The following is a 25,242-nucleotide window of genomic DNA, read 5'->3' on the forward strand; positions in this document are numbered from 1 at the left end:
GCCTTAAACCAAAAGGCTGTGTATTGTTACATAACAAGTCAGAGGCAGGCAGACCCAACTTTGGTTCCATAGCCCAAATTGTCATTGAGGACCCAACTTCTTTCTTTTTTGCTATTTTTTTTAAAGATTTTACTTATTTATTTGAGAGAGAGCGCAGGGGAGGAAGGGGTAGAGGGAGAGGGAGAAGCAGACTCCCTGCTGAGTAGGGAGCCCGATGCGGGACTCGATCCCAGCACCTTGGAATCATGACCTGAGCCGAAGGCAGATGCTTAACCGACTGAGCCACCCAGGTGCCCAAGGACCCTGCTTCTTTCTGTCCCTTTGTCCATCCACAGGATCACTTTTTATCTTTGAGCCTATTGTTTTGTGATGCTGAACAGAGGTTCTAGCTCAAGGCATCATGCTGTGTTCAGAATGGGGATACCAGGAAAGGGGCAGAGCCTACCATATGTATTTTTTATAAGACAAAACCAAAACTAGTAGAAACCCCTCCCCTTCCCATTCCCACAGATTTTTCTCTTATGTATAATTAGAACTGGTCATGTAGCTCCCCTGGCTGAAAGGGAGGCTGGGGTATTAAGGGCCTGGCACATGAGACAAAATTGTCATGTTGTCTTGTCCTGTTTATGACTGGCTCCCTGTGGTCAGGCATAATGCTGCCTGCATGAAATCGAAGTTCTGTTATCAAGGAGGTGGGAGGACAGCTGCTGGGAAAGCATCTGACTATCTGCCACAGTGATTGTCTTAATGTTTTTTCTTTTTGTTGTATCTAGTTTTATTTTATTTTTTTTAAATGAATGTGGATTACTGTGTGCTTTTTAAAAATGCAGGTTTTGGGAGGTGCCTGGGTGGCTCAGTCAGTGAAACATCCCACCCTTGATCTCAGCTCAGGTCTTGACCTCAAGGTCGTGACTTCAAGCCCCGTGTTGGGCTCCAAAAATAAAAAATAAAAACGCGGTCTTTTTAATGCACTGCTTCTAAGTGATGCCGTGTTCATTTTTCTTCCCACCATTCAAAGTACAGATGACATGGCTGCCCCATTCTTTCCTTAGGTCTCCAACCATCCGGGACATGGTGATCCGCTGCATCGCGCAGATGGTGAACTCCCAGGCAGCCAACATCCGCTCGGGCTGGAAGAACATCTTTGCAGTGTTCCACCAGGCAGCCTCGGATCATGATGGGAACATTGTGGAGCTGGCCTTCCAGACCACGGGCCACATCGTCAGTAAGTGGCTCTAATGTCCCACCTGCAAGTCTAAAAGGGTGACCACTTTTTCCTGCCTGTTTTACTCTTGTGAAAACACTCCTGGATTGGACATTGGCCTATGAATCATAGGATCTCCCATACCAGGGTTACACCAGTCTACTTTGTCTTGATTGCCACCAATCCCTTCAAAGGACCAGATGCCACTATGCCCTACTGATGTGGATAAATTACTCCCAATAACAGATGGAGCTGAAGTCCCAGTTTGCCTGATACGTGCAGAACGTTCAGTCCCAATAGGGACTGGAACTTTTCTGTCCTGAGAGACATTGCTGGGCTTTTCTGACCCTAAAGGTACTGATGATGGGGCAGGCGAAGGTGCACGAACTCCAGAGGATACTGACTGTGCAGGAGAATCATTTGATGCTGATGAACATGGAGTCAACAAACTAAGTGGGGAAAAATGTTGTCTGTTAAAGTTAGCAGCTGTGGGTGCTCCTCCAAGGGGTGCCCCAGGTCCATACATTTGACCTCCTGAAAGGTTTGAGGCAAAGTTTCTCAAATGTGTAGAAGAAGGTGTTACAGAACCATATGGCGAGTCCATATTGACAATACCTGAGGGACTTGGAGCGGGTCTCTGTAATGGTCTAAAACCTGGAGCTTTAGAAGTATCAGACTGATGTAAAGGATCTGAATTTGGCAAATATGAGGATTTTCCTGATAGCATAGATTCTGGTGTTGACTGAGATGAAACAACAGATCCTCCCCAGAAGGCATGAGCAGAAGTAGGGCTGTTTTCAAACAATGTGCTAAAGGGCCCAAATGGTAAGGGGGCACTGAAATTGGGAGCTGGATGTGCTGAATTTTGACAAGCACTTTGTGTACTTAAGGTTGAAGGTAGCTGGACAGAAGAGGGAACACTGTGAGGTCTTTTCATGTGACTGCAACAGATCATTTTGCACTGGAGCTGGATTCTTGTGAGGGGCAGTTGTGCCGGGAGAGGGTGGTCTAATAGCAGGGGTTTCCATTTTAGGAGCAGGCTGGGAGCATCCCATTTGTGTCTGAGGCATAGGGCAAGTCCCTGGGGCAGTAGAAGGCACCGCCACTGGAGCAGAACTTGTTGCTGCTAAAGGAGGGACGGTCGTTCTAACTTCCGGGGGAGGAACCTGAGACTGCTGAAGAGGTGGTCTTGGCTCCTGAGAAACACATCCCGGAGGTTGTTGCTGAGCAGAATGAACTGATGAACTCCCAGAAGAACTGCTGCTGTTTGAAAGTCTACTGTTTGTTGTTTCTACTACTGGTGGACTACCTGCTTCCTGTTCAGAGGAAATGCCCCTTTATTTGGAGATGCTGTTCCACAATCCAAAGGGCTGTCTTAGGACAGGAACGGCCGGGGAATTCAAGGAGTGTGCTCAGGATCACCGAACCAGGGCTAGAGCTTTGCCCAGTGCTCAGCTTCTATCAGGCAGACCACTGAGGGCCAGCTTCACACAGAGATCATTGTCCTCTCCATTTCCTCAAGCTCCATCCTAAAATAGTTTAAGTTGAAACGGACACCTTGGCATCCTGGTGAAACTTGGTTTTCTCATGGCTTGTCCTCTCTCACTTCCTTAGGGACACTTGTCAGGTAGGGCCTCTTCAGAGAGTCCTTCCCTGACCCCCAGCCTAAGCAACCCCTACTGCCTTCTGTCCCCTCACCCAGCACTCACCCAACCTGAGATTATTTTATATTTTATATTGGTTTAGGCGATTATTGTCTGTTTTGCCCATTGGAGCACGAGTATCGCGAGGCAGGAAATTTAATTGGTCACCTCTGTCCCCAGGGCCCACAACTGTGCTTTGCACATAGTTGGCACTCAGTAAATGATGAATGAATGAGTGAGTGAATGAATATTGGAACTCAGGAACCAGTTTAGCCCAGGCAGTGCCCAATTGATTCATTCCTGAATAATTTAATAAGAAATGCTATCTTCTAGAGATAGTGACATGCTTTTCTTAGATTTTCGCAGAAGTAGTCCCTTCAGGGTGGGGGGTGTTCGATCCCCATTTTTAAATCTCCTGGTCTTATAAAAAACATGGCTTTGTTTCCGCAGCAACTATTTTCCAGCACCATTTCCCTGCAGCCATCGATTCCTTTCAGGACGCTGTGAAGTGCTTGTCAGAGTTTGCCTGCAATGCCGCCTTCCCCGACACGAGCATGGAGGCGATCCGACTCATCCGCTTCTGTGGGAAATATGTCTCCGAGAGGCCTCGGGTACATCATTTCCTCTCCTCCCGCTTGGGCACTGAGGAGAAAAGGAATCGCAAAGAGCGTTCCAGCTACGCTTTTAGAAATGCATGTTTGCCCTAAATGCTGCCCATTGCTGGGGTTCTACCCCTTCTCTCCTTTTGTATGTATGAAATTACTTCTTTTACTCCTACTGAACTTTTACCGGGTATTCTAATTGTTTTTGTAGGAGATGGGTATTTAGCTTTGAATTTTGGCGAAGTTGAAGAAGCTAGACCTTTCTATTTGAAAGAAAACAAACCTCCCTCTTAAGGAAATGACATTTTACCATAGTGACATGGCTGAGAAGTCACATTTTTAAAAATCACCTTTTGTTTTCTCCCAGAAATGTTTGGGGTTTTTCTGTCATGTCTCACCTTTCCAAAGAGGCCCGCTTGGTTTAAAGGACAGTCTCATACTGAAATTGGGTAGAAATAAGCACGTCTAAACTGTGACGGCCGATACAGATCTCTCCTTCAGATCTTTTCTGTGTATTGACTTATTTAGTTTCCACATTAGACCTATGAGATTGGCAATTATGTCCCCATTGTACGGGGGAGTTGACGGAGGTGCAGAGAGAAATGGCCTAGTGTTGGGTAACCAGAGCTGATAAAGAAATTTCATTACAGCGGATAGTACCACGCTTCAAGAGTAGTTACAGATCAAAGGGCTCGAAATCCCAGAGGCAGGGCAGGGAGTGGGGTTTCACATCCAGACTGGAAAGACTTCCAGCTCCTAGCTGCGTGACCTTGAACAGCTGACTTCACGTCCTAGTGCCTAAGTTAACTCAGCAGTGGTCTGCCCACTCAGCTTATTCTAAAACCCACAAAGGTCCGTAGGCATAACTGCTCGCATGCACTTGGGAGAAGCTTGTGTTTGCCTCCTGGAGATTCCCTATCCTGCCCTTGCTGAATGGATGTTGTTAGGAGGGGGAAATGTGTGGGGCCTTAACCTTCGTGTAGTTCCCTTTTAGTTTCTTCCTTTGCTTGCATAGTCTGTATCTGAGAGGTGACTCTCCTGGCAGGTGCTACAAGAATACACAAGCGACGACATGAATGTTGCTCCTGGCGACAGGGTCTGGGTCCGAGGCTGGTTCCCCATCCTGTTTGAGCTCTCCTGCATCATTAACAGATGCAAGCTAGATGTTCGGACAAGGTAACCATGTCCCGGGACGGTGCCCCTTCCGTCACAGAATGAGCCTCGGTCACCTGCTCACCTGACCCCATGCTCTCCCACTCTCCTCTGCTGTTCTTTCCTCCTCACCCCCATCCCCTTCTGCGCCTGTCTTTGTTCCTGCAGAGGACTCACAGTCATGTTCGAGATCATGAAGAGCTATGGCCACACCTTTGAAAAGCACTGGTGGCAGGACCTGTTCAGAATCGTGTTCAGGATTTTTGACAATATGAAACTCCCTGAGCAGCAGTCAGAGGTAGGTGATGACTAACACGGTGCCCTGGATATGGCCGGGGAGGCCTCTCTGCTTTCGTCTCCTGTAGGGTTATGTCATCATCCCCACACAACTCTGACATTTTGAGCCCCTGGAGGTGTGTTTTAAAATGGAAACCCCGGGACAGGGTGCCTGGGTGGCTTAGTCGTTAAGCATCTGCCTTCGGCTCAGGCAGGTCATGATCCCGGGGTCCTGGGATTGAGCCCTGCATCGGACTCCCTGCTCTGCGGGAAGCCTGCTTCTCCCTCTCCTGCTCCCCCTGCTTGTGTTCCCTCTCTCGCTGTGTCTCTCTCTCTCTGTCAAATAAATAAATAAAATCCTTAAAAAAAAAAAAAAAGGAAACCCCGGGGCACCTGGGTGGCTCAGTCGGTTAAGCCTCTGCCTTTGGCTCAGGTCATGATCCCAGGGTTCTAGGATCGGGCCCCGCGTCCCTCTCCCACTCCCCCTGCTTGTGCTCGCTCTCTCTCAAATAAATAAAATCTCTAAAAAAAATTTTTTTAATGGAAACCCCCTTCCAAGCACTCTTATACCAGAATCAACTAGTGCTAAGAAACTGTCCCCATTTGGGGAAGGGCGAGAGGAAATAAGTCACCATGGCCCACCCGCTTTGCCCTCGGGCATTGTACCTGCCAGTTCAACAGGGCACCTGCTCCTCTCAGTTACTTGGTTTATACCAGCTTCTCAGCAGTCAGTAAAAAAATGGAATGTCTCTGGTCCCTAAAAAAAAAACTCATTAAAAGCATTTTTACGGGCACCTGGCTGGCTCAGTTGGTAGAGTGTGTGACTCTTGATGTCGGGGTTGTGAGTTCGAGCTCCATGTTGGGTGTAGAGATTACTTAAAAGTAAAATCTTTAAAAAAAAGTTTTGGGGTGCCTGGATGGCTCAGTTCTTTAAGCATCCGATTCTTGGTTTTGGCCCTGCATCGGGCTCTGCATTCATCAAAGAATCTGCTTGGGATTCTTTCCCCTCTCTCTCCCTCCCCCTTTGCTCCTCCCTGCCCTATGAGCACTGTCTCTCTCAAATAAATAAATAAAATCATAAAAATTTTTAATGAAGTTACAGTTGGAGATGACATTGGCAAATATTAGGCCTTTTTTTTTTCTTAAGGAAGTTTGATGCCTCTGGTTATCTTTGTTATTTCTTCCCTAGGGATAGAGGGAAAGGGAGAGGATATTCTTTATCAAGATTTTTAGAGAGAGTCACTTTTTTACCTACTTTTAGGAATACCATTATCTACCCCCCCGGTATAAAAGCAGTGTAAGTTTAATATGGAATGTTAAGAATATACAGAAAACTCATAATTTTACCATTCAGAAATTAGAGTTAATGTTTTGGCAAATTTCCCTCCGTCTTCTGCCTGGTTAAAATATGGTTGAAGTCACAGTCTTAGATTCAGTCTGCTAATTGTATTTTAAAGTAACTTAAAATTTTCTTCATTATAAAACAAATCAGAGGGGCACCTGGGTGGCTCAGTCAGTTGAGCATCTGACTTTGATTTCGGCTCAGGTCACGATCTCAGGGTCATGAGATGGAGCTGTGAGTCAGACTCCGTGCTCAGCACAGAGTCTGCTTGGGATTCTCTCTCCCTCTCTCTCTCAAAAATAAATAAATAAATCTTTAAAAGAGAAAATCAGAAGACAGAAAAACAAAACATTTGAAAGCCACAGCTTCCACAGGCAACCACTATTAACCCCTTCACATACTGCTTGTGTGTTTTCTTTTTACAAAAATGAAATACCAGGGTCACATGGCTGGCTCAGTCCATAGAGCGTGGGACTCTTTTTGTCATATAGAGGCACTTAATTTAGTTGCCGCCTTGCTGGGTATTTGTATCTGTGTTTTCAGTGTGTAAGTGCCAGTGTGGTGTAAACCTCCTTATTCATAGACCTTCACCCTCAGATCTGTGATTCTTTCCTTAGGGTCCATTCCTGCCAGCCGTGTTCCTGCGTCTGTGGGTGTGAGCATTGAAAAGGCTCTTGACACATACTGCCAGATTTCACACCAGAACAGTTTTGCCCATGATGCAGGAGAGTGCCATCTCCCCACAAGGAGAGTGGCCTCTCAGCATTATCATTTTGTTTTTCCAGAAATCCGAGTGGATGACAACAACTTGCAATCACGCACTCTATGCCATTTGTGATGTGTTCACCCAGTTTTATGAAGCTCTGAATGAAGTGCTTCTGTCTGATGTGTTTGCACAGCTGCAGTGGTGTGTAAAACAAGGTACTCGCTATGCCTCTGGGTGTCATTCTTCTTGACTTAGTTTTTACTGAGAGATTAATTTTTCAATATGTAAAAGCAAGAATGTAATGCGAAGGAGTATGATATATAATTGGTGAAAATGTGTATTTTTACTTAGAGTATCAAAACAATCTCCTCAGGGCGCGTGGGTGGCTCAGTCCTTAAGTCTCTGCCTTTGGCTCAGGTCATGATCCCAGGGTCCTGGGATCAAGCCCCACATTGGGCTCCCTGCTCCACGGGAAGCCTGCTTCTCCCTCTCCCCCTCCCCCTGCTTGTGTTCCCTCTCCCGCTGTGTCTGTCAAATAAACAAAATCTTAAAAAAAAAAAAAAAAACTCCTCAAGCCAGTTTATAAGGCATTTCTTAAAGAAAGGGATGTAATTATTACTATATTTTTAAAGATTTGCCTTTGTATATTATGCTGTTTTTTTCTACTTCTGTCTATATTTGAAGTTTTCTGTAATGTTTTTAAAATGGGGTCAGTATTAACAGCTTCATCAGTGAACATTGTTCATTTGAGTACTTATGTGTAGAGGTAGTGCGTGCTAGGAAAAATGCCCATGTAGCACATTTGACCTGGATTCCATAGATAGTTTTGGCTTAAGACAAAGCTTCAATGTGTTTTTTCAAAAAGTGACTCTGTTTTAGGGCGCCTGGGTGGCTCAGTTGGTTAAGCGACTGCCTTCAGCTCAGGTCATGATCCCAGGGTTCTGGGATCGAGTCCCGCATCGGGCTCCCTGCTCTGCGGGGAGCCTGCTTCTCCCTCCCCCACTCCCCCTGCTTGTGTTCCCTCTCTCGCTGTGTCTCTCTCTGTCAAATAAATAAATAAAATCTTTAAAAAAAAAAAAAGTGACTCTGTTTTAAAATAAATGGTAAAACAGTCAATACTGGTATGGCAGTGTTCAGGGGAGAAACACTGGTCTAATATTTCCATCCTTTACTAATACATCATATAAGAAGTCAGTTAATTAAGTAGCAAACTGACCTCCTTCCATCCCTAGCAATAAAGCTGTGATAAATAATTTTACCTCTTTATAGCCTACTTAAACAATAAAAGTTTTAATACTGGCTGTATCGTTGCTTCCTTCAATAAGAGCCTGCAGAGCCCCCCATCGTGTCGTCTCCACCTTGCAATATGAAGCATCAGTGCCCTGATGGGAATCAAAACAGCAGTGGAAGTTTCATGATATATGTTGCTTTATTTTGCAGACAATGAGCAGTTGGCTCGGTCAGGTACCAATTGCTTAGAAAACTTAGTAATATCCAACGGGGAGAAATTCAGTCCCGACGTCTGGGATGAGACATGCAGTTGTATGCTGGATATCTTCAAAACAACCATCCCACACGTGTGAGTGTGAATGTGCTTATTGCTGTTTATTTCTGTGCTCAGTAGACATATTAAGACTCCAGTTTGCCTTTCACATGGATCATTTTCCTTCTCTTGTATTCCCTTCAGTTTGCTGACTTGGAGACCTGTAGGAATGGAGGAAGATTCGTCAGAAAAACATTTGGTAGGGTTTTTTGTTGATGTCTTTTCTTTGATCTCGTATTATAGTAAAAAATTAAGGAACCCAAACAGTTTGTGCTTTTCTGATGAGAAATGAATAAAAAAGGTTATAAGATTTAAAAACTAGGGGCGCCTGGCTGGCTTAGTCGGTGGAGCATTCAGCTCTTGATCTCAGGGTCATGAGTTCAAGCCCCACGTTGGGTGTAAAGATGTCTTAAAAAAAAAAAAAAAAAGAGGGCGCCTGGGTGGCTCAGTTGGTTGGGCGACTGCCTTCGGCTCAGGTCATGATCCTGGAGTCCCTGGATTGAGTCCCATATCGGGCTCCCTGCTCGGCAGGGAGTCTGCTTCTCCCTCTGCCCCTCCCCCCTCTCATGTGCTCTCTCTCATTCTCTCTCTCTCAAATAAATAAATAAAATCTTAAAAAAAAAAAAAAGAGGGCACCTGGGTGGCTCCGATGGTTAATGCTCAGGTCATGATCCCAGGGTCCTGGGATCGAGTCCCGCATCGGACTCCCTCCTCAGCGGGGAGCCTGCTTCTCCCTCTCCCACTCCCCCTGCTCGTGCTTTCTCTGTTTGTCAAATAAATAAATAAGATCTTGAAAAAGAAAAAAAAAGATTTAAATCTATACATGTTCATTAACATCTTTTTTAGAAAGCACAAAAAATAAGTCACCTCACCCAATAAAAACCATAGTTTACATTTCTAGTTCTTTCTTTGTGTAACGGCACATATCTAACCCACATATGTTTGAAATTCAGGAGCACTTGGCACATAATGTTTTACCTAACAACATGTGAGCATTTTTCAAGATTCTTAAATATTCTCTGAGAGCAGATTTTTTAGTGGCTGTACATTATTGTAATCTATTTAACAAATTCTCCCTTGCTGGACTCTCAGTTCTGGTGTTCTGCTGATAGAAATAATGCCTTGGTATAATTATCCTTATTTATTATCCTCTTAAATAACGAGTGCTTTCCTCTACACCAGTAAGATAGTGGTTCTTATTTTCTGTGTGAGGCCACACAGAGAAGTTCTGATTCAAGTCTCACTTTTAAAACCTTGGTGTACAGGGGCTTTGTATTAACGTCTATTCCCAAATAACCATAAGGCCATTAGATTTTTTTTTTTTTGAAGATTTTATTTATTTCACAGAGAGAGACAGCAAGAGAGGGAATACAAGCAGGGGGAGTGGGAGAGGGAGAAGTAGGCTTCCTGCCAAGCAGGGAGCCCAATGTGGGGCTCGATCCCAGGACCCTGGGATCATGACCCGAGCCGAAGGCAGACGCTTAACGACTGAGCCACCCAGGCGCCCCAAGGCCATTAGATTTTTTTTTTTTTTTTTTTTTTTTGAGACCAGGGAGGCTTGTGCTTTAATGACAGCTGGGGTAAAGGGGAACAAAAATAGTAATTCTGGGGGACACAGGGAGCAGGCGGCCAGGCCCAGCCTGGCCCAGCCCAGGCCAGCTGGGCCAAAGATGCTGGCTTTTTGTCCAGGGGGCTGGTGTGTGTAGGAGGTGGCTGGAGACTGAGGTCTCTTGGAGACAAGGGATGACAGAGGGCTCAGAAGTCCATGGAACTGTGGGCCAGGTAGTCCTTGCGGCCGATGTTGCTAACCTGCTTGGTCTGCATAGCCTCGAGTTTGGGGCAGTCAGTGATTCGATGGCCCAAGCCCCCACAGAATGCACAGCCACGCTCTCCTCCAATGTCCAGCATGGACTCATCCCCACAGTGCAGCACTTGTAGCACAGGGGGCACCTTCTGCTTAGCCTCCAGCAGCAGGGCTTTCAGGTCCATCAGCACCGACTCGTCACAGGCCTTGTTGATGAAAGTGGTGGCGATGCCTGTGTTTCCTGAGCGCCCGGTACGGCCGATACAGTGCACGTAGTTCTCGATCTCCTCAGGCATGTCATAATTTATGACATGCTGGATGGCAGGGAAGTCCAGGCCCTTGGAGGCTACGTCTGTGGCCACCAGGACGTCCTTCTTGCCCTCCCGGAATGCCTCGATGGCCTTGGTCCGTTCCTCCTGGTCTTTGCCCCCATGGATGGCCACCGCCTCGACCCCCTTGAGCAGCAGGTACTCGTGGATGGCATCCACATCTGCCTTCTTCTCCGCAAAGATGAGCACGGGTGGGGGTGTTTTCTGTAGGCACTCAAGCAGGTATACCATCTTGGCCTCCTCCTTGACATATTCCACCTCCTGGATGACATCCAGGCTGGTGGCCCCAGCGCGGCCCACGTTGATCGTGACCGGCTTTACCAGGGCACTCTTGGCAAAGTTCTGAATCTTCTTAGGCATGGTGGCACTGAAAAGTAGGGTCTGCCGCTGGCCCTTGAAGTAGGAGAAGATGGTGCGGATGTCGCCCTCGAAACCCATGTCAATCATGCGGTCAGCCTCGTCCAGAGCCAGGTAGCGGCAGATGTCTAGGCTGACCATCTTCTTCTGCAGCAAATCCATGAGGTGCCCAGGGGTGGCCACCCCAAGGCCATTAGATTTTAAAAGGCATTTGGGGGCGCCTGGCTGACTCAGAGGAGCATGCAACTCTTTCCTTTTTTTTTTTTAAGATTTTGTTTATTTGACAGAGAGAAAGCAGAAGCAAGGAGGAGCAGCAGAGGGAGAGGGAGAAGCAGGCTCCCCGCTGAGCAGGGAGCCCGATGTGGGACTCAATCCCAGGACCCTGGGATCATGACCTGAGCCAAAGGCAGACACTTAACCAACTGAGCCACCCAGGCACCCCGGAGAATGCAACTCTTAAGCTCAGGGTTGTGAGTTCAAGCCCCACATTGGGTGTGGAGCCAACTTAAAAAAAAAAAAAGGCATTTGGTATATAGCAACTTAAAAAATGAAGCACCTTATTTAAACATTTTTTTGTTTGTTAATTGCCTTCTGTCAACATTTTAAAAAGCTAGCTATCACACTAGAATTTTTGAGCTTGTCCTCATTAATTTGCTACACTTATGTTCTCTGGTTGTTTGGTTGTTTTTTTTTCAAGGAGGCTCCACTCCACGCTGGGCTTGGAGTTCAGACCCTGAGTTGGGGTTTGAACTCATGACCCTGAGATCAACTGAGATCAAGAGTCGATGCTCAACTGGCTGAGCCACCCAGGCGCCCCATGTCACATTCATTGTTAAATCATAATATATAAAGAAATACCTTCTAAGTAGGAATAAGAAAATGTGAAATTTTAATGGGAGGGAGAAAATACGTGACCTTAGTAATCTCTCCTATGTAGCCTCATTAAGCAGGCAGTATAATTTTACTTCAAGCTAAGCAAAGCGCTTAAATTCAGGTTGGCCCCCAGTGTCAAAACAGGTGCATATCTGCCCAGGTACTGAATTGTGGATAAAGAAAGTGAACATTGTATTTCTCTGGGTTGCTTGTAGGATGTGGATCTGGACCGCCAGTCTCTAAGCAGCATAGATAAAAACGCCTCTGAGAGAGGCCAGAGCCAACTCTCTAACCCAACCGATGACAGCTGGAAAGGTAGACCATATGCAAGTAAGGCCGCTTTTTTTAGTTGTTTTCATTTATTTATTTTAAATAGGTAACACGCTTACGTATTCAAACATTCAGAAGGTACAAAAGGTGAACATGATAAGCCTTTCTTCCACCCCGTGCCTCAGTCTGCCAGTCCCTTCTTTGTGGCAGCTTGTGTCACCAGTTTCTTGTGTGCATTTCCGACTGTTATCCGTATGCAAGAAAGAGCATAATATCCATAAACACATGTGCGTGTGTGCGCATGAATTCCCCGTCCTTTTTATACAAATTACAGAATACTATGTGTATTCTTTTTTCACTTAGTGTATTTTTGAGACCATTCAAAATCAGTACCTAAAAAGCTTTCACATTCTTTTATACTATTTATTATATGTCATCCCAGGATATAGATGTACTATTATTTGCTTAATTGGGTTCCTACTAATGGACGTTTATATTATTCCCCATCTTTTTCTGTTACAAACAGTACTACATTGAATGACCTAATAATGTGTGTCATTCACGAGTTTATCTATATAATAAATTCCTAGCAGTAGGACTGCTGGGTGAAGTGCACTTGCCATTTTGACAGATAATTACAGATTCCTGTTTACATGATCCTCAGGAACACATAGGTGATACTTCCTATCTTTGGAGTAGTTTTAATTTGCAGTTTTCTAATTATGAGTGAAACTGAGAAGTTTTTCATGTGTTTAAGAACCTTTCTATTTTTTCATCATCTCTTCAAATCGTTCCTCATTTTATATTGGCTGTTAGTCTTTTTATTGGTTTGGAGGAGCTTTTCATGTGTTAGAGATCCCTTTTCTCTTTTATCAGTTGGTCAGCGTTACTTGTGGTCATGTTTTACTGTCACTTTAAAAACCAGGTTTAACAGTCACTATGAGGCAGGCAGTGCACTGTGTGTTTCATGTGTGTGATCTCGTGTAATCATCCCTCTAGTCCTTTGAGGAGGTACTGTTTACATTTGCGTGTCCTGGGACCGAGACGGATAACGTGACTTGCCACTGTGCAGTAGAGTTGGGATTCAGACACACTTTCAGCTGACTGAGAGACTGGAACATTCCTGGTTTTGTGGTCTGGTCTCTTTCCAGCTGTGGCCCTGTTGTTTTTCTTCAGACACGCCAGGCTTTTGGTGTCGACACTGCCGTGTATTAGACACAGCCACGTGTGGCCACCAACTATCTTTGAAGGCACAAAACATAACCACCCTTGGAATCCATTAAAAAGGCACCATGTTGGACACTCACACGCCGTTCCTCAGTATCTGCAGCATAACCAGGGTCTCTCAGGGGCCAGTGAGCAAGGTCTGCTGCCTCATCAGCTCCAGATAAAGGTTTGGCTTGGGTGGGAGTGTACACGTACGGTTCTTTAAATAGAGCCACTCTTGGTGCAGCAAGAGGTTTGTGCTCTGAGAGGGGCCTGGAGCTTGAGACCCCTGCCCTTCCTCCTGGGAGCATGCTCCCACTTGCCCAGAGCAGCCCGCCCTGTGGGCATCAGCTCAGTGAGTGGGCAGTAGGCACATTCGCACACCACTTGGACCGTTTCTTCCCTTGTCATTTGTGGTCCAAGGTGACGTCACTAAATTGGCATAAATTAAATGTACATGTGCTGCAACTCCACCATATTCTTTAATTAAAACATTCTACATGGAGAATTTATATAAATTCACACACACACACAAAATTTCACAGTCACTTTCCAAAACTTGAAGATGATCCATCCTCCTTGTTTGCCATCACTAAACACTCATCTAATGATTTCAACATTCTGATTCTATAACAATAGGTTGAAAAAGGAATCTCTACTTTCGTTATAGTCAAATCAGTCACCAGTGAAGTGCCCAATGCGGGCTGCCGCCCCTGCGCCCAGGGAGTGAGAAGACAAAGATGGAGGGAAGAGATATTAGCCAGAGTCTAGTCAGTAGGCAGAAATCACACCAATAATTTGAACAGAGAAGATTCTTGAGGGAACCAGAAGCAGATACACCTCCAGAGCAGACAGAAAGCGATTGGGAACTAAGAACGGAAAAGAGCCCCATCCCCTCAAGACTGACAGCCAACCACTTTGGAGAGTCTGGCTGCTGCAGGAACCTGGGCCTGGAGTGCTTAGGGCACAGTCCGGAGCTGTCTGTAGGAGTCCCTGCAGGTGGCAGAGAAGCTTGTTGGGAGATAGGGTCCCTGCATAGCTGACTCCTCCCCTCAGGTCTTTGCTCAGGTATCACATTTGCAGAGAGCCCTTTCCTGACCCGCTTGTTTGAACTTGCAACCCCAGCCCGACACCATCTCTACCTCATCCCTATTCTTACCTTTGTCATCGTCATTTGACATATTGTACCTTAGACTTAAATATCCTGTTTATTGTCTGTCTCTGCCGTGGGGTTTTTGTCCAGCTTATTCGCTCTTCTGCCACAGCATCAAGAACCGTGCCTGAAACATAGTAGGAGCTCTGGGAATACTTAATTCAACACTGGCTGGATCATTATTAGGGTTAATCTTTATCATCTAATATAGATCAGAAACTGTTTGCCAGCCTCCTCATCAAGTGTGTGGTCCAGTTGGAATTGATACAGACCATCGACAACATCGTGTTCTACCCTGCAACAAGCAAAAAGGAAGATGCAGAACACATGGTTGCTGCCCAGGTAATAAGACCAGCTTCGAGAAGGACGTCCTTTTGTGCGGGGACGTTGCTCAGATACAGTGCTGTGCTGGAGCCAGCTTGAAGTGGCACGCAGCTCCCCAGCCCTCCCTCCAGTCATGGCATATTGGTGGCTTGAGAAATTGACTGTGATATTTATACCACGGAAATCAGCAAACACTAAAAATCAGGGCTTTTTTTTCTTTTTTCTTTTCTTTAAATTTCCCAGAAAGCCAATTTACCAGCATCCTACTGTTGGCATGCCAGCCCCACCTTGGGTGCTTTGGAAAAAGAGTGTTATTAATCAGGGGGATTATCCCTCATAATTGGTGTACAATTTAACCATAAATAACAGAAAACTATATGGATAAAGATACCAGTTTTTCCTTTAAAGTTTACTTTGTACGTACAGCCTTTTGTATAATATGTTATTCTTGGAGACGGAGGATTGAGTATCCAAAAGTTGGACAGTAACATTACACCATAGGTTGTAAATGTAAGTGCTTCAGGGGCCAGCAGATCCTGTGAATGAGTGTTCAGATTTTTGTATATTCACAAGAGTTGTGCAAACCTCACCCCTGTTTAATTCCAGAATATTTTTATCATTGCCAAAGTGAATGCCCTCATAATTAGCAGTCACTCCCCCTTCCCTCTTCAGCCCAGCCCTTGACAACCACTAATCTACTTTCCGTCTCTATGGATTTGCCTAATCTGGATATTTCATATTTAATAGAATCATATAATATGTGAGCTTTTGTGTCTGGCTTCTTTCACTTAGCATAATGTTTTCCAAGTTCATCCACATTGTAGCCTGTATATGTAGCATGTAAGATCCATGTTGTTACATACGTGTGGATGTGTGTTCATATATAAAGTAATATTCCATTGTAAGGCTGTACCACTATTTTGTTCATCCAGTCATCCATTGACAGACATTTAGGTTGTTCCCATTGTCTGGCTATGGTAAATAACACTGCTGTGAACATTTGTATACAAGTTTTTATGTGGACATGTTTTTAATTCTCTGGAACACGTACATAGGAGTGGAATTGCTGGGTCATATGTTAACTCTGTGCCTTCCTTTTTGAGGAATTGCCAGACTGTCTTCTAGAACAGCTAGCCTATTTTACCTTCCCAGCAACAATGGATGAAGTCTCTAGTTTCTCCACATCTTCATCAATAGTTGTTATTGTCTTTTTTTTCTTTTTTTTTTTTTTAATTGTCACAGTCATCCCAGTGGGTGAGAAGTGGTATCTCACTGTAGTGTTGGTTTCTGTTTCCCTAGTGATGTTGAGCATCTTCTGTATTTATTGGCTATTTGTGTATCTTTGGAGAGATGCTATTCAAATCCTTTGCTCATTTTTAAATTGGATATTTTAACTTTCTAACATTGAATCGTAAGAGTTTTTATATATTCTGGATACTAGTTCCTTATCAGATACATGATTTACAACTATTTTCTTCTATTCTGTGTATTGTCTTTCCAGTTTCTTGATGGTGGCCTGTGAAGCACAAAAGCTTTTAGTTTTAATGAAGTCTGAGTTACTATTTTTAGGAGTTTCATAATTTTAGCTTTTACGTGTAGGTCTGTGATCCATTTTTTAGTTCATTTTGTGTTCATTTTGCTTAGTTCATTTACCTTTATTGTTTTGCCCGTGGATATCCAGTTGTCCCAGCACCATTTATTGTAGAGGCTGTTTTTACCCCAGTGAATTGTTCTGGCACCCATGTTGGAAATCACTTGACCCTAAATATAAGGATTTATCTCTGGGCTCTCAGTTCTGTTCCACTGACCTATATGTCCATCTTTATGCCAGTACCACAGTGTCTTGAATGAAATTGGAAGTATGAGTCTTCTAACTTTGTGCTGCTTTTATCAACATTGTTTTGACTATTCTCTGTTACTTGTGCTTCCATGTGAATTTTAGGACCAACTTGTCAATTTCTGCAAAGTAGTAATCTGGGATTTTGATAAGGATTGCACTGGATCTATAGATCAATTTGGGGAATATTGCAAACTCTACTTTTTTTTGTGATCTCTGGTTTAAAAGAAGGATAGTTCCATTCCTAGAAGGCTCAACAAATAGAAAATCCCTAAGTATGTCTTCCATTTTAGGCAACATGTTCAATAAAAATTTCTAGCATTTTATACCTATTTTTATATTTTTTTCCCTTCACATTTGAAAACACAGTTGTTGAGCTTAACTATGTTCATTCATCACCTGGTGAAGCTAAAGATGCCACTCAGGCTTCACTTGGCAGTTTCTGTCTTTCATAGTATGTTGTGAGACTCACACCTTCTATCACATACAATACAGTTTGACTTTCTCGTTTTCTAATTTCGTTATAAAATATAAAGAGAGGACAGTGCAGTCCTGTAGTGAAATAACTGGAGAAGCACATGCTCATGTTCATGCAACGAAGGCAGTCCTGACAAAACAGAAAAATGGGCCCGCAAAGCCTGATGTCAGGCAGGAGCTGGGCATAATTCTTCCCCTGGCCGGTGAGCAGAGTCTAACGGAGAAATGTTCAGAGTGGTGAGGAATGAAGTGTGTGATTCTCAGACAGAGGATGACTTCTGGCAAGTGAGGACTGCCTCGATGTCCAGAACCAGCCCATCCTCACGTAGCTCTCCCACCCTCCCCTCTCTAGCAAGACACGCTGGATGCAGATATCCACATAGAGACGGAGGATCAGGGCATGTACAAGTGCATGTCTTCCCAGCACCTGTTCAAGCTGCTGGACTGCTTGCAGGAGTCCCACTCATTCTCAAAGGCCTTCAACTCCAATTACGAGCAACGGACTGTCCTGTGGAGAGCAGGTAAGGCTACACAGCAGCTAGGACAGGCAGCCGCACTGGTCACCATCCTAAAATATTAAAGCCTTTGGGAAACTCCTGATATTTTACACTTAGCTGGAATAACTCGCCAGATATTTTCATGCTTGAGGGGAAAAGAAGGACATGCTGGATACATTCCATCCCAGTACCAGGAATATTGCCTGGCACATGGGAGATTTTCAGGAAGTATTTGATGGAAAAATGAATTGATAGATAGAGCCCTGAACTGATCTAGCAAACCAAGACATTTTACATTACGTTACAATTGTGTAGTTGGGGCGCCTGGGTGGCTTAGTTGGGTAGCATCTGCCTTCGGCTCAGGTCATGATCCCAGCATCCTGGGACCCAGCCCTGCATCGGGCTCCCTGCTCAGGCGGAAGCCTGCTTCTCCCTCTCCCACTCCCCCTGCTTGTGTTCCCTCTCATGTTGTCTCTCTCTCTCTCTGTTAAATAATAAAATATTTTAAATAAATAAAATTGTGTAGTTAAATATGATATAAAAATTGTGGTAGTCCTGGAGAAACAGAAAGCATTCATACATTTGCTGAGGCTTTTAGGGGTTCTCTCTCTTTACCACCTCCAAAAATACATACATAAACCCTGGAGGTAAGTGATATATGCAAGGTGACAGTGGGAGTCTCATTTTGTGAACTTTGCACAAAAGTGATACTTTATATAATTTTTGTATTGTTACCATTGCTGGGTAACCATTAATTTTCTTCCCAAATGCTATTTTAATCCACAGTTTCATAATGTCATTTTTCTTTATGGCTTTAACATGTCTAGATGTTTGTTTGTTGTTTTTTTTTTTTTTAAGATTTTATTTATTTATTTGACAGAGAGAGAGACCGTGAGAGAGGGAACACAAGCAGGGGGAGTGGGAGAGGGAGAAGCAGGCTTCCCGCGGAGCAGGGAGCCCGATGCGGAACTCGATCCCAGGACCCTGGGATCATGACCTGAGCCGAAGGCAGACGCTTAACTGACTGAGCCACCCGGGCACCCCATGTCTAGATGTTTTATGCCTTTGCCTGTGATAAGGTTTTGCTTGTGAGAGTGGTTTACACATCTCTGTGGCTGATTAGTACTGCTTTGTTTAAGAAAATGTGATTAAGAGTAATGTTATATGTCAATTATACTTCACTTGAAAAAAAGAATGTGAAATATTTCTTTCAGTGTTCCCTAAAGTAACTAGATTAGGTTCCTGCATGATTTCTCAGCATTATCCTAGAAGTGTGCGTTGTTTACATGACTGTCTAATCTCTAGGTTTTAAGGGCAAATCTAAACCTAATCTTCTAAAACAAGAAACCAGCAGCCTGGCCTGTTGTTTGAGGATCCTGTTTCGGATGTATGTCGACGAGAACCGCAGAGATTCCTGGGAGGAAATACAGCAGCGACTTTTAACGTAAGAAGATTGGTTTCTTTTTTTTTTTTTTTAAGATTTTTTATTTATTCATTTGACAGAGATAGACACAGGGAAAGAGGGAACACAAGCAGGGGGAGTGGGAGAGGGAGAAGCAGGCCTCCCGCAGAGCGAGGAGCGCGATGCGGGGCTCGATCCCAGGACTCTGAGATCATGACCTGAGCCGAAGGCAGATGCTTAACGACTGAGCCACCCAGGCGCCCCAGAAGATTGGTTTCTGATTAAATGTCTTATCCATAAAACACAAAATGCATCACAGTAATACTGTGAATTGAAACGAATAAGAGAAAAATACCTATGTGCTGACACTCTCACAAGCTGCTTTCCTTTTTGCTTCTTCCTTCTATTTGCTGACACTTGTATTTCACTTTTCTTAATGCCCTGAATAGGGCAGGACCTCATTTCTTTCAGAAGTTTCTTAAGGCACAGAAACACGGACAGTAAAAAGTCCTGAGAGCTCAGAATCAGCAGGCCTGGAGTGAAGTCCCTTTAGGGTGATGTCGGCTCTAACCTCCAACCCTCTCTCCTTCCCAAGAGGAATGTATTGGAATCATGTGGATTACCAGGGTGTCCTGACTTGGATTATGCAGAAATGCAGCAATGGGGAGACAGTGGGATGGCATGGAGAGAGCCTCAGACAGAAAAGTGATCTTCGCCACCCAGCTCCCTGTGAGCAAGATGCTATGCCTAAGCTCTTTTCACTCTTTCAAGACTTAAAACCATTAACATGCAGTGTTGACAGCCATGTGATAAGACATTCACTCTCCTGCACTGCTAGTAGGAGTGTACAGGGAGGGGATTTTTCCGGAAAGCAGGTGGCATTAAAATCAGGAGCCTTAAAATGTTCAGTTTCTCTCTTTTGACACAGTAATCCCACTGGTATGGAATCTACTTAAGAAAATGTCTTAAGGGGCACCTGGGTGGCTCAGTTGGTGGAGGATGCAGCTCTCCATCTCAGGGTCGTGAGTTTCAGTCCCTGCGTTTCAGCCCCACGTTGAGGGTGGAGATTACTTTAAAAGAAGAAAAAGTAGCAATCCTATGTGACAGGAGAAGAGAGAGAAAGGCAGTGTGTAGTCAACTCTGGATGATCGGCTCTGTGTTCATTGTGTGGCAAACGCTGACTGGGCCCAAAGCTGTGAGCAGGCCCTGGGCTAAGCAAACATTCAACACGCTGGTTTCATTTAAACTTCACAGCAACGCCCTGGGTTTGGTACAATTATTTATCCCTGTTTTACAGTCGAGGAAACTGAGACTTAGTGATTTGCTCCAGATGGCATAGTACTTATTTACTTGTTGCAAGAACAAAGAGTTCTTCACTGCAGTAGAATGAGAGAGGTTAATGTGTTTGACGTGTCTCCCCCTCTCTTGATTTGTCTAGCGTGTGCAGTGAAGCCCTTGCCTATTTCATCACAGTGAATTCTGAGAGCCATCGGGAGGCCTGGACAAGTCTTCTGTTGTTACTTCTAACAAAAACCCTCAAAATAAACGATGAAAAGGTAAAACCAGGAAACTCTAATGTCCCCACTAGGACCTAGGTTTGGGTTCCTTTTTACTCCATTTAAAGTAACGATTTCCTCATTTCTTCCAAGGATGGTTACATAACTAGCACCATTCTAGATTCATTAGAGGACAGTTCATTCATTACAGACAAGGATGCCGTAGCATACTAGGGCGCTCTCTCTCTCTCTCTCTCTCTCTCTCTAAGAACCCCGGTTGAGAAAGGCTGATGTTGAAACCACGCACGTAGTAGTTAAACTGCTGCAGGGGTTTTGAGGCAGCTGTGTTGGAGAAGAGGGTCCAGATAGTGAAACCCTGGTTCAGAAGGGGAATCTGCTTTGCTAAAATGAACGTTGACTTTGGTAGCAAAGCCGTCCCCAAGGAATTTGTGTTTGGAGTTAAACATAACTAAAAGACATTCTAATTTGCAAATTTTTCCTACCAACTTTTTAAACAGCAAGTAAAAGCACCAATATTGCAAGAAGTTCCAGGGTGAGATGAACTCTTTTGAGAAACTAGTGCCAGAAAAAGTAGCTCCCTGTCTAATTTGATCTCTCCCCTTCTCTCCCACCTCAAGTTTAAAGCACACGCTTCTATGTACTACCCCTACTTGTGTGAGATTATGCAGTTTGACCTGATTCCTGAGCTCCGAGCAGTTCTGCGCAAGTTCTTCCTGCGGATAGGTGTTGTCTATAAGATATGGATTCCAGAAGAGCCATCACAGGTACCAGGGACACTGTCCCCAGCATGGTAGCCCTGGCCCCTGTGGGCCCCTGCTGCAGCTCTGCAGAACGTTCACCACGCCACCTCTGCCTGGCACATCTCGTCGAGGATCAGATCATAGAAACAGGGAGTCGGCATCTGGGAGCTCAGAATGGCCTGGAGGAAGCTGGCCTCGACGAGGGTCCCACAGTCCCTGGCTGAGACGTTGTGCTGTTTCATTAAAGTGTTGCATACCCAGTTAACACAGTAGGTGGGGAGTCTGTTTCATCTCTGTCATTCTGTCTTCCTGACTAAACTGTCAAGCCTGTCGCCACACATGCGCCATTTCCTAGCAGAGTCCCATGATTGGCTGTATGCGTTCTGTCGGAGGAAGTTGCTTTCCTTGCAAATACTGAGCATAGCTGTAGAGGTTCGTGATTATTAGAGAGTATGTTAATAAAATTTCTTGTAACGGCTAAATGCCGCCTAAAATATGCTGGACTTTTTGTTGTCGTTTGAGTGTGTTGGAGAATTTTGAGTGTTTTTGTGAGTCAGCTGTAGTTAGATTAGTTTGGAGAAAGTTAGTGGGGAAAAGCATTGTTTTTGTTTTGTTTTGTTAATGTCTGAGTGATTTTTAAAGTACTTTATGAAAAGCTACTATTGAAGATTTCATTGAAAGCAGAGTTTAGTAATAAGTTAGAATTAAGAGCTTGCAAGGTTAAAAAATAAAAAAAGGTAGTGCTTCCTGGCTCTCCCTGTTTTAGTAACCTGGGGAGAAAAAGTCTATAGGAAAAAGTAAAAAATGTAATGAAGACGGTTAGCCTTCCTTGGAAAGTAAGTATTTGTGGATGGGTATGAAAATTTCCAGAATACGTTGTCCATCTCACACCCTCTGAAATCTAATATATGAAGTAGTAACAAAAATGAAGTAATTTAACAGAGTTAATTTATATTTGAGTAAACCTTTTATTTTTACCTCAGAATAGTGAGTTTAGTGTCCCTGCTTTGCACAGTCTCCGTTCAAGGGCCCTCCAGAGAGGGATGGCGGCTGTGCGGGAGGGAGAAGGGCTGACTGCGAAACTCCTCAGCCACACGTCACGAGTCCTTGATCCAGAGTCGGCCTGTGCTGTGGTGGGGCCAGCACAGCTGAACTGTGACCGTGGCGGGAGATGGCCTGTGCCCAGGTGCTGCCATGAACTCGAGCCTCAGAGCTGCATTCTTTGGAAGGGTTGGATTCTGGGGGCCCTTATTGTGTTAATAAAGGTGCCGTAGTCTTAACTGCAATTAGAACTGAATCCTGATGCAGCGGCTTATGTAAAGGATTGCAACAAACAGGGCCTGACGCCTGCAAGCAGTCTGTTTGGAAGCTTGATTTATTCTGAGTCGGTGAGAGAGAGAACACGAACACACGCTTCACTCCGCCCCCTCACTCAGGGCTCCCCGAGAGCCGCCCTCAGCAGTAAAACCAGTGTTACACGGAGTCATTAACACATTCAGACTTCTGCCTATGCCCTTCAGTCCTGGAAATTGGGTTGCATGGGTGTCAACTCTGGTGCCTTAGAAGTTAGCAAGTTGGGAACCTATCTAAAATCGGGTATTTTTTCTTTATAGAGAAGGATTTCTGGTGCTTTTGTTTCCTAAGAAACCAATTTCTTAAATTTGTTTGTTTTTAACAGCTTTGAGGAATGTTTGGTTTGGGCCAGCGGTACTCTATTTTTTGTTCTTTCCCCCAAAGTATTTTAATTTCTCTACCAAAGAAAAAAAGAGCCGGTTTAGGTTTTTATGTTACTTACATACATATTAGAGAAGAGGAGCTATATAATTTAGGAGGAAGGGACCACGGGCGAGTTATTTTATTGTGAATGGAAAACGTCAGCACCTTTGACTTACCTTGTCCTGGAACGCATTCCGTCTTTGTGCTGCAGCCGAGACTCCTTCCCTGGGACGGTGGTCGGCCACAGCCTCAACAAGTCCGTGCTCTCCATCCACATTTGTCCTGATGGCACGCGCAGGAATGTGCCGCGTGTCCCCGACTGGAGACTTTTCCTTTCCTTCTGAGGCTCTCCTGTGCCGTTGTCTTCAACGGTGACCCCGCCGCCTCTTGCAGAGCGGGAAGTGTGTGCGCGCCTTTTGTTCCGTGCCCAAACGTTCAGCTTTGCCTTTTGCTTTGTTTTGTTTTGTTTTTAACTTTGTCTTCTAAAAGGTTGGATTTTCTGAACGAGGCATTTGAATCGTACCGGCATGGACCTTTTAAAAACCGGGATGTCAAACCATTTGGGGTAAATTTTTCTTGCCGGTGGGGCCCGTGACATACAGAGGAATTCCTTACCTCTACTAATAAGCCATTCAGCCTAAATTCTACTTTGTGAATAAATCTATTCTATCTCATGGTAAACGTGGCTCGTGCCACTCAAAAACTAGTGGGAAGAGTATGTGTGACTGCAGCCCCGGGCCAGGACGCCATTCACGAACAAAGTGAGAGAAGATGGAGCATTTCCAAGGCCTTATTTCTTTGTCAGGATGCTTTAAGTGTGATTATATGTGCTGGGTCTCTAGAGAAGTTTTTGTTTCAACACTGCTACTTTGAGCAATTTTGTTTTTCTGCACTGTCCTTGAGGGAAATCACCAGCTCTGGCATCTTAACAACAAACGGTGGATGGGAAATCTGTTTCTAATATGCATCTTTAGAGTCAAATACACCTTTTTCCTGTTACTCCTCATGTACAACCAAAGAACTACATTATGGAAATTGTATCATAATATCTGGAAACACAGCATTTTCCTCTGACAGGTGACTTTTGTACAAAATGAAAAAAAAAAAAAAAAAGCTAGACCTTTTTGTTGTTCTTTTGCGATTACAGCTCTCCATTTCGTAGTCTTTATAGTTATTGAAGGAACCTGCTGATAGAGGCAAGTGCGACCGTCCTATTCAAATGTTTGTTGTTACGATGCAAATGGATATTGGTTGAGACAGAAGCTAGATCCTTACTACTGCATTCTCTGAATTCTGTTTTAACATTTGTGTTAAAGCAGACATAGCTTGAACTCATGTGAAATCGTGGAGTTTTGCTATCAGCAGCTTTGCAGTCGGAGAAACAAAGAAACCAAAGCTGAATATTTAAAAGAATGAATCTATCTGGAAATCCTTGCTCTCAAAAGAAGACACTCATCAGGTGTAGTTTTTCTCAGTGTTCTAATTTTTTAAAAATTTTATCTTCATATTTGCATCAAATATTTCTTTATGTGCACAATGTATGTTTTACCTCCTTAAAATGCCTAAAAGTTAGTTTAGCTACCTTTGTTTAATCTATACACGATGATTAAGTGCATTTAATATTGGTAATTTAATGAAAAGCATTCCTTGCCCAATGGATGTATACATTTTTGAAAGAATAAGCCGAATTATATAATATGAAATGCTATGTAAAGTTTTCTATGTAAAAATATTATGTATAATACTGTTAAAATCCCATGCTTTAATCAGGTGGTAAAAATCAATAATAAAGTTTTAAAAAGTAAAGCTGTCTTTAATATAGTAATTTATATGTATATATATCAAGCTATAGTTTTGGGTACATTTGTTCTTATGGCAGCTACAAGCTTGTAGCTCTCAATTGGTAGTAAAATTTGGCCTCAATAGTTAAAAATAATTTCTAGGGGCGCGTGGGTGGCTCAGTTGTTGGGCATCTGCCTTCGGCTCAGGTCATGATCCCAGGGTCCTGGGATCGAGCCCCGCATCGGGCTCCCTGCTCGGCGGGAAGCCTGCTTCTCCCTCTCCCCCTCCCCCTGCTTGTGTTCCCTCTCTTGCTGTCTCTCTCTCTCTGTCAAATAAATAAATAAAATCTTAAAAAAAAATAAATAATTTCTAATGGGAGAATATTAATTGTGGGTTTTAATAATTTAAATAAGGTTCCCTTCTTCCCCCTCCCTCCCAATGAAAGGGGGGAGAAAATCCAGTCACGAGAAGATTCTTATTTATCTCTTGA

General features: G+C 44.1%; 2 protein-coding genes across 3 annotated transcripts in view; one reads left to right on the forward strand and one right to left on the reverse strand.

The window, feature by feature from the left end:
- ARFGEF2 (ADP ribosylation factor guanine nucleotide exchange factor 2) overlaps positions 1-24,781 on the forward strand; it is a 96,246-nt gene extending 71,465 nt beyond the window's left edge. For both annotated transcript variants that reach the window (XM_045885916.3, XM_045885917.3), the window contains exons 27-39: positions 1,053-1,225; positions 3,298-3,458; positions 4,495-4,625; positions 4,770-4,899; positions 7,005-7,140; positions 8,366-8,504; positions 8,613-8,667; positions 12,047-12,161; positions 14,672-14,802; positions 17,451-17,619; positions 18,901-19,039; positions 20,436-20,553; positions 21,132-24,781. In XM_045885916.3, coding sequence (XP_045741872.1) covers positions 1,053-1,225; positions 3,298-3,458; positions 4,495-4,625; positions 4,770-4,899; positions 7,005-7,140; positions 8,366-8,504; positions 8,613-8,667; positions 12,047-12,161; positions 14,672-14,802; positions 17,451-17,619; positions 18,901-19,039; positions 20,436-20,553; positions 21,132-21,308 — 1,774 coding nt within the window. In that variant the 3' untranslated portion in view covers positions 21,309-24,781. The remainder of the gene's footprint in view (positions 1-1,052; positions 1,226-3,297; positions 3,459-4,494; positions 4,626-4,769; positions 4,900-7,004; positions 7,141-8,365; positions 8,505-8,612; positions 8,668-12,046; positions 12,162-14,671; positions 14,803-17,450; positions 17,620-18,900; positions 19,040-20,435; positions 20,554-21,131) is intronic.
- Positions 10,004-11,136, reverse strand: LOC123850694 (probable ATP-dependent RNA helicase DDX41). Its single transcript, XM_045883928.3, has one exon. It carries the CDS (start codon positions 11,118-11,120, stop codon positions 10,224-10,226), a length of 897 nt encoding a protein of 298 aa, XP_045739884.2. The 5' UTR covers positions 11,121-11,136; the 3' UTR covers positions 10,004-10,223.
- Positions 24,782-25,242: the final 461 nt, after the last annotated feature.

The sequence above is a fragment of the Mirounga angustirostris genome, unplaced genomic scaffold, assembly GCF_029215605.1.
Source record: "Mirounga angustirostris isolate CCGP_5_RB_7025 unplaced genomic scaffold, mMirAng1.0.hap1 SCAF_10, whole genome shotgun sequence".
NCBI classification, from domain to species: domain Eukaryota; kingdom Metazoa; phylum Chordata; class Mammalia; order Carnivora; family Phocidae; genus Mirounga; species Mirounga angustirostris.

Coding starts and splice junctions, on each gene's coding strand:
- LOC123850694 (XM_045883928.3), bottom strand. CDS start 11,120: ATGGATTTGCTGCAGAAGAAGATGGTCAGCCTAGACATCTGCCGCTAC.